The following is a 12,660-nucleotide window of genomic DNA, read 5'->3' on the forward strand; positions in this document are numbered from 1 at the left end:
TCCATCTACACATCCATCTATCCACCCATCCATCCATCCATCCATCTACACGTCCATCTACAGATCCATCTATCCATCCATCCATCATCCATCCATCTACACATCCATCTATCCACCCATCCATCCATCCATCATCCATCCACCCATCCATTCATCTACACGTCCATCTACAGATCCATCTATCCATCCATCCATCATCCATCCATCTACACATCCATCTACGCATCCATCCATCCACCCATCCATCTACACATACATCCATCCATCGATTCATGCATCCATCTATCCATCAATTTATGCATCCATCCATCCATCTACCCATCCATCCATCCACCCATCCATCTACACATACATCCCTCCATCATCCCTCCATCATCCATCCATCATCCATCCATCCATCGATTCATGTATCCATCTATCTATCAATTAATGCATCCATCTATCCATCCATTGATTCGTGTATCCATCCATCCATCCATCCATCCATCCATCCATCCATCCCTTTTAGGGTCACAGGGTTGCTGGAGCCTATCCCAGACACTGTCATGTAAAGGCCGCCTGGATGGCTTGCCAGTCCATCATAGCACCACATAGAAACACACCGCCATATGTCAGATGAAAACTCAGCCTTCAAAAAGTTATGGGTTTTTTATTTTTCAATTTCATAGCATTTATGAAGTTATACTCAGGAAGTGTTTTTTTGGTGCATGATTTAAGTTTTAGTTTCTATTTTTATTTAACTTTCTGTTTTTTAATTTTTTTGTTCTGTTTTTTATGAGTACAAAAGTACTTGGTTGTCTCTGCGAGGTTAAACAAATGATCTCAGTTACACCCTGCTGTCTTTTTATTGTATTAAATACACATAAACAGCTTTAGAAATTTGAATATTTCCATCTGAAAATTGTAAGTTTGTAAAAACACAAATGACTGTATCCTCATATTAGCATACATGGAAACAGGATATAACTTTTTTATTCCTCCTCCATCTTCATCCATTTTAGTTGTTTTTGTTAACCTGACAAGCGTCCCAGCTGGAATCAAACCTTTCAATCCTGCATCATTATTTACTCTTCTATCCTGAGCCTCACCTCCTCCTCAAATCTTCCTCCTCCTCTTCCCTCATATCCGCTCCATCTCCAACTGTTTACTTGAGGGGCTGCATGGCAGCTTGAGGGCTGTCATCAGAGATGCATGCTGGGTAAATATTATTGTAAGTCCTTTAACAGAAAGTGCGTTGTGTACCCATTGGGCACTTTGACAGCAGATATTTTCAGCTTGGATTTTAGCTGCTTATCTAACAGTGACTTGGAACTGACAGAATGCATGCTGTAAATGTACACAGTGAGTCTCTGCAGGAGCTGCCTGCACATTCGGAACGTCCACAACTCTTTACAGACAAATGACAAAACACAAATGAACAAAACAGTTTGTGCTGTCAGCTGCTTCGCTGCCTGAAGGAAGGCCTGCCTTCACGTTTATCCTCTGTGAGACACAGATACAACATTTCTTTTTCCTGTTGCTACTCGCGCTTTACATCAAAATGAAAAAAAGATGTAGAAAACTGTGAGATTTAAGGAAAATAATTGACTTTTGCAACATGAAAGTCACATTCAGAGGGGTAAATTCTGGTAAATATTTCATCTCTAAGGTTAGATAAGACAAAATATTGGCAAGAATCTAGTAATACGACACGTATCATTATAACAAGTATCGCATTGCTAAGTATCTTGATGCGTAGCAATATGATAAGTATCACGATACTTGTTATAATGGGATATCTTTCCCAATAAACCCAAAGAATCCGTAAGTTATGTGCTGAATTGCATGTTTGTAAATAGATAATCACAGTATTTTTCATAGCATAAGTCACAGTTTTTTTTTTGCAGTTTGGCCAGGTGAGTGACTTATACTCAGGTGTGACCTATTCGTGATTTTAAAAGATAAACAGCAACAACCAGTTGAGGTTGTGTATTAGTATTTGGCACTGACGGCATCGCAGAAGAAGCGCCGCTCAGTCTGACACGGGCTTGGCGGAGTTGTTCCAAAGCGACGCAGATAATAGACAATTCAACTGATTTAGGGATTTGGTAGTTTAGTGAAGAGATATAAAGTTTAGTGGACTTGTTATCATGTTTATCTGATGATTATTTTAATAATTATTCATGTGTTAACATACATGATAACTCCTATATTTCATGAAACAAAATAAGATTCAATGTGTTATGGTAGTGAAGTGTGAACATAAATATTATTATTATTATTCTTTCATTATGAATCTCTTATCAGCATTGAGAAACTGATAGAGCTTGTATGTATGAATATTCTTGCTCAGACAGCTACAACTCTGTTTGGATCAAACTCGTGTGCAAGTTTAACTCTATTTTTTTGTAAAATGAATAAAAAAAACAGCTTTAACACAAAATAAGAGTGACAGTTTGCCTTTTAAACTCCTGAATATGTTGTACTTTTTTCCAAAGCTATTAAATAGGCAAATATGTAAAAAAAGAAAGTCTTCCGAACAGCAAACTAATGTCTCTTTCACTTTAACAAATTCCTCGATGGTTTAAATGCCTAAAAAGCCTTGGGTTCCTGATCCCTGTGGGCTCTCCACACTTTGCAAAGAGCTATCTGGTGTCTTTTTATTCACACGACACGTTGGCTCCCACTCTCAGTTTGTCACTTTCCGTCCACTCTTTCATTCCCTCCATCTTTCTCCTCGTAGCCTTCAGTCAAGCTGAAACCTGCGAACAGTTCACTCTGATTTGGAGCCAAGAAAGGTCACACACAAGCACACGCATGCATGGATCTGTGTGCCTCCTTTTTATCATGCTTAATTCATATGTTTTTCAGGGAGTTAGGAGCCCCTTCACATGTTAGCTGAGAGCACGCCTTTGAAGCCAAGCATTAGAGTTTCTGTTCGCTTTTAGCAACACAGAGTTCAATGAGCAGTTGCCTTAAAGTGACCTAAAAAGCTCAGGGAAGCATCAAGGCACGGTTTTAACTGTTGTCCCAGCAGCTGAACCGCACATGATGGGATGTGGAGCCATTACGGCATCTATCATTGCGTTCAAGAAACAAAGAGGAGCACAATCTGTGTGTGGAAAATGGTAATAATAATAACGCTCTGTCATCTTTCTAATATCTTAATAATTATTAAACATTTTAGCAACAACAGTTAAATTTTATGAACTACGCTCACAGTAAGTCCAGGACTTGTTTGCAACATGCAACACGTCAACCACATTTGAAGTGTTAGCCGTATTAACGCATTCAAAATACTGGTAAATTCCACCAAACGTTAAAAAAAAACACATTGATACCACTAAAAACATACAACTTCCAACCTTTTTAGTAACACATCAAAAAAACACAGTCCGACACCTCTACACCTTAGCCACGTTAGCGTATTTACGCTAACACCCCAACTTTATTTGTAGCTCGTAAAAAAACATACTACTGCAAAAACAAACAATACTGTGACAACACTAATTATCAACCTTGTTAGTAATAGTTTTAAAAAATATATCTCTGTCTAATTCTGCTACATGTGCATTAGCATATCCACAATAACACCCAACTTTGTTTACAACTCGTCAAAAAAAAAATGACTGACATTTTGACACAGCAGCTTGTGTCTCTCAAAATCATGTCAACATCAGGAAACAGGACCAGAGTTAGTCCAAAAATGACAAGAGAAAAAAAACTGTGCTTATGCTAATGGGCTGCAACTTAAAATTGATAACAAAAAAAGTCATTTACACAAAGTTTATTTGCAACAACTTGTTGATGAAAACTATTCAATTTATAGCTTCTAAAAATTTATTTAAAAAAAAGATCTTGTTAGTGTTGTTGCTGTTAAGGTGTTACAGAAACTGGAGCTGGAAGAAGCAGTAGCAGGTAGCATTTTAAAAAAGAGACAAACCTTTTAAAAAGGAAAAAAAGACAAAAAGCAAAATTAGTGAGGAACTATCACAAAAAATGTTATTTTCTTACAAAAATCCTCAAAGATTAAAATTGCCAGTCCAAATAAGAACTGAAGGCGCAACTTTCTAAAAAAAAAAAGAAATGAAAGTATGCTGAAGAAAGGAAGAGAAAGGAGTCAACAAAATTCCCCTTTTTCTTTGCAATCTGCTGGTGTTTGGTTTCACCACAGTTCTGTATTTCAGAATAGTTACCACATTTAGATATCCTATACTATGGGAGCTAAATTAATTAATCAGTGGGGGAAAGTCTGGGTGTACTGAGAGTTTGGGATGTCAAATCCGTCCGAGTCCCTTTAAATGTCTATAAAAGTTTTTAGTGATACTTATATTTCATAATTTATCAGTTCAGATATCTATATATTTATATTTTCCTTTGATCTATTTGATATGTCTATAAAGCTTTATGTTGAATGCACTTCCTGACACTACCCTCTGCTTTGCTGGGATTGGGACAGGCAATGCAGGCTGTCCAAATCTCTGTTTCGGCTTCGTTTTTATTTGTTGTCTTTACACACTTTAATGTTGTTTGTACAAAGCATGAAAGTAAAAAAAAAAAAAAAAAAAAAAAAAGGTAAAAGTAGAAAAAAAATAAGAAACTTTTCTGGTGCAGACCAGATAGTAGCCAGAATTTTTTTTTTGTTTTTTTAGAATAGAAAAAAATAATTCTTGTAACTATCTGGTGTGCACCAGATAGTAACTGGTGTAAGGGGTAGGGGCTCTGTAAGATGGTAACCAGATTTTTTTTTTTTGTAAAAAAAAAAAAAAGTTTTTTTTTCGTACACCTTCACTCACATTCTGAACAATTTTCAGGGTTGAAACAAAACGATAAATCTTAATTGAATTGATAAAATAATAAAATAAAAAAATTAATAAAATAAAATACAAATTTGTCTCTTTTCTTTTGCTTAGTACAGAAAAACTAAATCCAAAATAAATCCTTTAAATAATTGTGCCTTCTGACTGACTTGTGACCCCATAATATTATAAATCTCACACATTTTACATTTTGTTGCTTGAAAATATTGGACAATACATCATCCAGTTCTACAATTTATGGTGATGCTCTATTGTGCTGCATTGCAGTGTATACTTGGGAGTTATACTTTAAAAAGACAGTGCTGTGATAATGCTTGGCTTTCCAGGATCTGTTGGTGCTTCATGTCACAAAATTCTTTGCTTTGCAAAGCTCTCCTTGAAAAATGATGAGCTTAGGCTAAAAGCTTCCTGGGCTGCTCATCCTGAACAAACGAGGCAGCTAATCCTTCCACTCTAGTAACAGATAGAAGGACGAAAAAAAAAAAAAACCTTGCAGCTCCAAAGCTTGCTATTACAAACCCCGCACAGCACAGAGGGAAAAAATAATGGGCTTCTCAAAGAAAGATATTTGTGATCAGTTTTTTTTTTTTTCTTGTGACCCATTTTAATCCAAACATGACTCGCCTTCTCCAGGACGGATGAGCGAGGCTCTTTAATCTGAGAATCCATTCATCTGACAAAACAAAGGAGGCTGGGAGAGAAGAGAAGAGGCAAAGACATGTGGGAGATTGAAGGAAACAAAAGGGAAAAACAGGAACCAAATGAAAATAAAAAACTACTACGAATGAAATAAAGCAATCTCATATAAAACAGATATGAAACATTCACAAGCACACAATATTTCAAATCACAAGCTTGCTCTCGCTCTGGCTATTATGTTTATATGCACTGAAGAAATGGGAACATTCCTATTTTATAGTTTTTCAAATAAATTATCATTAATACAAAAGTAGTGTTTTGATTTACAACAACAACTTTGATCCTGACCCGAATTGAGCCCAACAGCAGTCAGTTGTGGATTTTAAATTCTAACCCAGAGATTTAAAGTAAATACTGTAATAATAAATAAAGCTAAAAAGCTGATTAGACCCCTACTCATTCCCAGCTAGAACAGTTAAAAAAACATCCACTTTATCTGGATTAAATAATTGAGAAAACATGACACTGACTCAGGGTAAGATACTGCTGGATGGTTCAGATGGTAAGAGTAGAGCAGCCTACGTAAATTATTGCTGCAAAAGGTTTACGTCAAATCTTACTATCAAACAAATCGGCTCTATCTTTGCTCAGAAAGAACAAAACCTGTATAAAATTCTGTTAATTGCAGTTAAAAAATTGAAGCCACTCAGAGGTTTTGACTTTTTTGTACATTTTTTAGCTACAAATATATCTAAATCTTCTAAAAACAGATAAATCTTAGATCCTGTTCACATTAGCTTGCTCACACTAACCGAATGTAATCAGTTTAGCAGTTTTTTAAAAACTATAAACTGAAAAATGCACAGGGGATTTCCAACGCTCCACTGCGACATTTTTTTCTCGCACAGTTGCAGACCCATCCGTGTGGCTCTGCTGAAAACTTTTTCAAAGCGTTATCCTCATTCTGCTCTCATATCTTTGCAGACAGACCTTCAAAGTGCAAAGAAGGCGCACCAGTCGTAACTTAACAGCCTTTGCAAAAGCAGCTTATGCCCCATGTGTCATTCCAACTCTGAGCAAGCTTTTTTTTATAAGTTATTAAAGAAGACGTGACTTTTACTGACAGAAAGAGACATAAACTACACTGAAGTCAACTGGAAGTCAAATATATGAATAAAACTACACAACATGAATAAAAGAGGTTAGCAGAGTATCACGGCAGTCTTTGTTGATGTGGCCAAACTGTGTAAGATGAATACTGTCTTTTATTTCTGTAGCCACACTGCTGAAACACTAAGTCTAATTAAAATAAAAAAGTATTGTTATTAAAAGATTCATAGGAAGAAGTGTTTGGCATTCGACTGCTGTCTCCTGACCAAGACTTTTTACATAAACATTACAAATACACATTGGAATCACGTAAATTGCGTAAACGGTTGTATAGTAAAGACGCTAAAGGTCCAGTATTAGTTAAAACAAACAAAAAAAAAAAGAATATTCTTAACATGGGTGTGCCAAACTATCGATATTGCATATCGATATCGATATTATGATGATATTTAATTCTCATTCTCGATGTATCGATCTTTTATTTTGGTTGGAAGAAGCTGTAAAACGTTATATTCGCCATCTTTTGGTGAGACGTTCCTATGGAGGTAGATAGGGGGCGCACTTTGGGAGACTGGGTTTCACGAGCACCAATGTGCCTTTAATTTTTTCATTTTTGTTCTGTTGTTTACAACAATTTTGCATTACAGTAAGTAGTGGCACTGCTGTCCATGTTTACTATTAACACTGAAGTATACATATAATTCCAATTCAACTGGTGTCAATGCTTGTCATGGACATAATATTACTAATTTCAGCAATGTTGCTCAAAAGTTTCTATTATTTGTTGCACAAAATAAGACCCAAGTTGTTATTATGATTGTGTTCAAGCTAAAAACATACACAGGGATACATTTTCCCCAAAAATGTGTTTAATTTGAGATTTATTGTGAGATCATTTTTACCAAATATCGCGATATCATCAATATCGTGAGCCATGTATCGCATCGTATCGTGAGCTACCCAGTGATTCCCAGCCCTAATTCTTAATAGTCTTTCATGTAAAATGAGATCCATTTTGTTGAGCTGCAGACAGTGCTGAACGGCTGTTTTTATCCAAACACGTTTCAGCTAGCTTGCCTTGTCAGGTTATTTGTCCTTTTGAGAAATACACGCTTATTATCATGTCACATGCGCGGTGTGTCCGTAGCTTAACTGTTTTCTAACAGTCAGGTAAGCATGACCTCAGACTAATACTATTTAAATATTTATGCAAAAAGTCAGTACACTGTCATTGTTATAAAAGCCACATATGCCAAGCTCAATAATTTATCAGATAATAGATTTAATAAAAATCTTCAGCAGAGAGAGTTTTCTTTTTCCTCTCAGCTGTCTTTCTGAAAACTCATGAAGACCATTAAAAGTTGTTAATTTTAGTTTGTTTGTCAATTTTTGAGATATAATCATTACCATTTTTGAGCTAAAACTTCCGTTTTAACAGCAGTACTTGCACTTAAAATTGATTTGTGATTATTTATGTGTGTTTATACTTTATTTTTAAGATGAAACAATGATTTCAGCTAACTAAAATGATTATACTTAGGTGTTCAAATATAATAAAGCTTCTTTTTTTCTCTTATTACCAGGTCTCTGACTACTTCTTTGATTTCAGTAAAAGCTGCTATATTTTTTCACAGTTTTTAAATAAAAAAAATAAATTGTACAGTGTACACGTTGTACTTCCTTGTTATTAGGATTTGCTTGAGAAGATTGTTTCAGAAAAACTCTCCAGCATTCACATTCCTCCCCTTGGCTTTGTTTATAGAAAATGTGCGGTCAATAATGACAGAAAAAATGAAACACAGATTTAAAAGCTTATAGCTTTTAAAGTACAAATGACAGATTAGAGAAAATGCAAGTGAAAAAAAAAAAAACATAAAATATTTGTCAGAAGCAAATCATCCCATGGCAGATCTGCACATGCATATTTTACCAAGCTTAAGGTAGTCAGTTACAGTTAATCTGAAATGAGTCAGACACTTGAGCACAGTGAGGAGGAGATCTCAAGTACTTTCAAGCTTCCCTGCATTATTTCTACAATTTAAAAGCAATTTCAAAATGTTAAAAAGCCCCTTTATGACACACTCTTTGAAGTTTTAACCAGAGAATAAAGTCTATAAAGGTGAATGAGGGTGAATGTTTCCTCCACCTTTTTCCCTATATGACCATGTGTATCATATTTAATGCAGACATTTGTGAGGCCCCCTATCTCATTAGCTCGATCCACACGTTGGTGTATGCTATCTGCCCTGTATTTCATAATCAGTCCACTAGGGGCAGTAGAAAGGCTTTTCATGCTCATTTCAAAATGGCTGCCTCCTTGAAATCTTAAAAACATTTTTGCAGGTAAAAAAGTTTACCTAATTTCAAGACTTTCTAGTAAGAATAACTTCTATTGGTAATCATTTTTCTAAATGACTACTTGCAGTATTGAAAAAATAAATCAACATTTCTTAATTAAAACAGTTACATCATGCTGAAAATGTGTGGACCAAATATGAAGACAGCAGGTAAACAAGGTGCTTTTTTTGTCTATTTTTTTGCAACTTAAACTTACTTTGTTGTGCGAAAAAAACGTTCTAAACCACCCAACGTATCACAATTGATAAAATCTAGCTCTTGAAAAATAGTTCTTGAAATTCTTTCTTCGTGGATTTCATCAAATAGTTTAAACTAACTATAATACCAGAAAATTCACTTATTTTTTGTTAATTTTTTAATGTAGTGGACTTCACAGGGTTAAATGGTAATTTTATTCAAATATCATTGCTGCAGGTTGGCAATAAAGATAAACAATATTTAAATGGAGGACAACTTTTGTGTAAATTTGTAACAGAACAGATACAGTTTTTCAATATTTTTCTAAGCTTTTGATGTGTGGAATAAAAAAAGTTTATAACATTTTGTTGATATAAAAAAAGCTTTTTTATACAATAATTATTATTTTGTCTCCTGTGTGTTAACCAAAACATCTGACAGCTTAGATGCTGACGGCGGACAAACCGTCCTGAGAAGAGTGATGGAGGGGCTTTCGCCAGAAGTTCTGCAGGTTAAATACTTGCAAGGTCTGCAGCAACGCCAGTGAATCCACTCACACATCTCCACTCACTGGAGGCTGACAGGTGAGTGGGAGTGGAAAATAAGACAAGCTCTCCCGTGGCCTGTTTGCTGGATCCTTACACAAGCTCTTTGCAAATGAACCGTGGAAGCAGAAGCCCCGATGACCCGATGTATTTCCTGTAAGCTGCCGGCTTTCTCCCTCTTCAAAGAGCAGCTTTCTCGCTTTTGTAACATACCTGAAAATCCGGCTGCCAGCTGTTCATGGCTTATGCATTAAGGTTTGACTCAAGGGAAGAAATCCATGAATATGATTGTAATTGCATTGCTGCAACTAACAACAAAAAAAAAAAACAACTGAGCAGTTATGCATTAAATGGCCAGTCCACACTTTCTTCTGATTGAGTAACTCATAACATTATCACAATAACATTGAAACTGAGTACTGTTGAGGAGAAGAGGTTGGTTAAAGGAGGTTTTTAAAAAAATCAGGAGGTTTTCAAAAATCAGCGCTGGGCAGCAATGAAAAACAACCTCAACCTCACATTAGCGGTGCAATATTCTAGCTATCCAGCTGGACAGTTTTAAACCAGCTTGGACGAGAAAAACGATCTAGTCGTCTACAAGGGGATGCATCAGAATGGAGCGAAGCACTGAGGTTATGCTCCGCCCATTGTAGCTTTGACATCACAGCTACAAGCTTTTTTAAATGTTTTATTCATCTGCTCCTGATTCTCAACTTCTTAAACTAAGAAATGCTCCGAAATGTCAAATGTGGGCTTACTTTTCTTAATATATGTCCACCATCATGAAAAAAAGCCACAAGAACATGTTAAAAACACAATTTTTATTGGAGTGAGTGCTCTAATGTCTGCTGCCGTAAGAAAAACATTAGCTTTTGATAAGATCTCTTCTAAGAATGAACCCAGATATCTCATTTTATGGAAGGAAAACTAACCTACCACAAACTAGCAAAGCCATCCAAATTCAAGTTATCATGGTGTAAACAACCTGAGCCAGCATCGCCCCCTGCAGGATGCATATGTTTTAACACTGACTAGACAAACTAACAATATCAAACATTTCATTTAGTAAACAGTGTGAGTGTATAATGAGTGACAAATCTTGTTTCGTGCATTTAATTTAAAACTTCTACTAACTAAAGAAAAATTCTGATTTATGAAATACACTTATAACTTAAGTCAGTACCCAATTTTTTATTTTTTTTGCTTATTTGAAGAAAATCTGCCAATGGGTTGAGAATTTTAGACTAATTTCGGATGTTTCTGAAGTGTGTTTTGACTTACTGTTGGTTTTGAGTCGTGCAGGCTCGCTGTTGCGACTTCCCGCCTGGTTGATAGCCTTGACAAAAAAGATATAGCGCGTGCCGCTCTGCAATCCGTGCACCGTGTAATGATTCTGCTTGATGTTGGGTACGATCATCCAGCTGTCTGCGGAGTTGTACAAACCTGTCAGGCACACAGACACATGCACAGAATTAATGTCAACGATTATTGATGCTTTCAGCGAGTCCTGGTTAAAAAAAGAAATGATTGATGGTGATGAATGCAAATAAAAAAAATAAAAAAAATCAACTCTTTCCAGAGTTAGAGCAAAGCAGATTGTTGTTTTGCCTCGAAAACCCCAAGCGAGCCATCTCACCGTGAGAGGTTTGGAGACCAGACGGCTCTGGATGTTATGCAAGTTTTATGCCAGCCTGCAGATCCATTCCATTACTCCTCCGTCAGGCTTATCATGACGAGGGCCCTCAGGCGATGCTGTGCGTTCACTAAGCTGAAAGCATAAGCCAGGTGCTCACCATGTGACAACTACTGTTGATGACCGCCTGAAGGCAAGACGCCATGATAGGTCTTAGAATACCCGCAAAGGTGGAGAAAACATTCACATGTCCACAGCTAGCGGAGCGGGTGCTCTGATTTAAAGCTGCGGATGCTGGTTTGGCACCACAGCTGGTTGTTTCTAAGCTGACTGTGAGGGATGAATAGAAACACTCAGCTGCAGGTGGATCTTTAACAAAAAGGTGCTCATGGGGTCTCTCCTCATGCAAGGGATAATGGATTTAAGCATAATCATCCCTGCTATTTTCACATTACTTGACCCAGCACTCCATCAGCAGACACAGTCTGATGAAGTACCCTTTCTTGGATCATAAAGCACCAGCTGAGTGCCGCATGCATTACAGATGGCAAACAGGGTTGTGGATGGCTCTGCCAAGGACTGCGATTAACCTGAAGTACTTGTTGTTGGACCACTAAGTTTAGCGCGATTCTTTATCCTTAAATATAATCCAGGTGAAAGGGCCTCCTCATCTTCTGTAGACTATTTATAAATGATGACTGATAAAAACATGCTTCTACAATTTTAGAGTACTTTCGCTTGTTTTTTTGTGTGTGATTTTTCCAAGTTTTCTTTTCTCAGATGGCTCGCTTTACCTGATGGCAGATATAAAGTCTAGCCTGAAACGAGACAAATGAGGGTCTCCCAAGTGAACCATGGTGCAGTTCAGCACAGTATGCATGCACTCAATCAAGAAAATCAAAAAACTTTTTTTTTTTTTTTATTAGAAATGGTTTATTTTAAGTAATCAAGGAAGTTTTTTTTAGATTAGAGATGGCAATGAAACAATGATTTCAGCCAACTAAAATGATTATACTTAGGTGTTCAAATATAATAAAGTTTCTTTTTTTCTCTTTCTCTTTCTTAAGCAATAAAGACCATTTTTTATTAGAAATAGTTTATTTCAAGCAATCAATATTTTTTTAATTATAAATTGTTTATTTCAAGCAATCAACATTTTTTTAATAGAAATGGTTTACTTAGAGCAATGAAACAAAAATGTTAAATTGGAAATGGTTTATTATAAGCAATCAATACAATATTTTTCGAGATTAGAAATTGTTTATTTCAAGCAATCAATAATTTTTATTAGAAAGTGTTTATTTATTTCAAGCAATCAATACATTTTTTTTAATTAGAAAAGGTTTACTTCAAGCAATCAAACAACAAATTTGAATTAGAACAGTTTTTTTTACAAGCA

At 36.0% G+C, this 12,660-nt stretch overlaps 1 protein-coding gene across 3 annotated transcripts in view; it reads right to left on the minus strand.

Annotated features, from left to right (window-relative positions):
- Positions 1-12,660, minus strand: part of mid2 (midline 2) — a 157,026-nt gene that overhangs the window by 8,070 nt on the left and 136,296 nt on the right. For all 3 annotated transcript variants that reach the window (XM_024283792.2, XM_024283793.2, XM_024283791.2), the window contains one exon: positions 10,910-11,071. In XM_024283792.2, the coding sequence (XP_024139560.1) occupies positions 10,910-11,071 (162 nt within the window). The remainder of the gene's footprint in view (positions 1-10,909; positions 11,072-12,660) is intronic.

Source organism: Oryzias melastigma, linkage group LG10, assembly GCF_002922805.2.
Source record: "Oryzias melastigma strain HK-1 linkage group LG10, ASM292280v2, whole genome shotgun sequence".
NCBI lineage: Eukaryota > Metazoa > Chordata > Actinopteri > Beloniformes > Adrianichthyidae > Oryzias > Oryzias melastigma.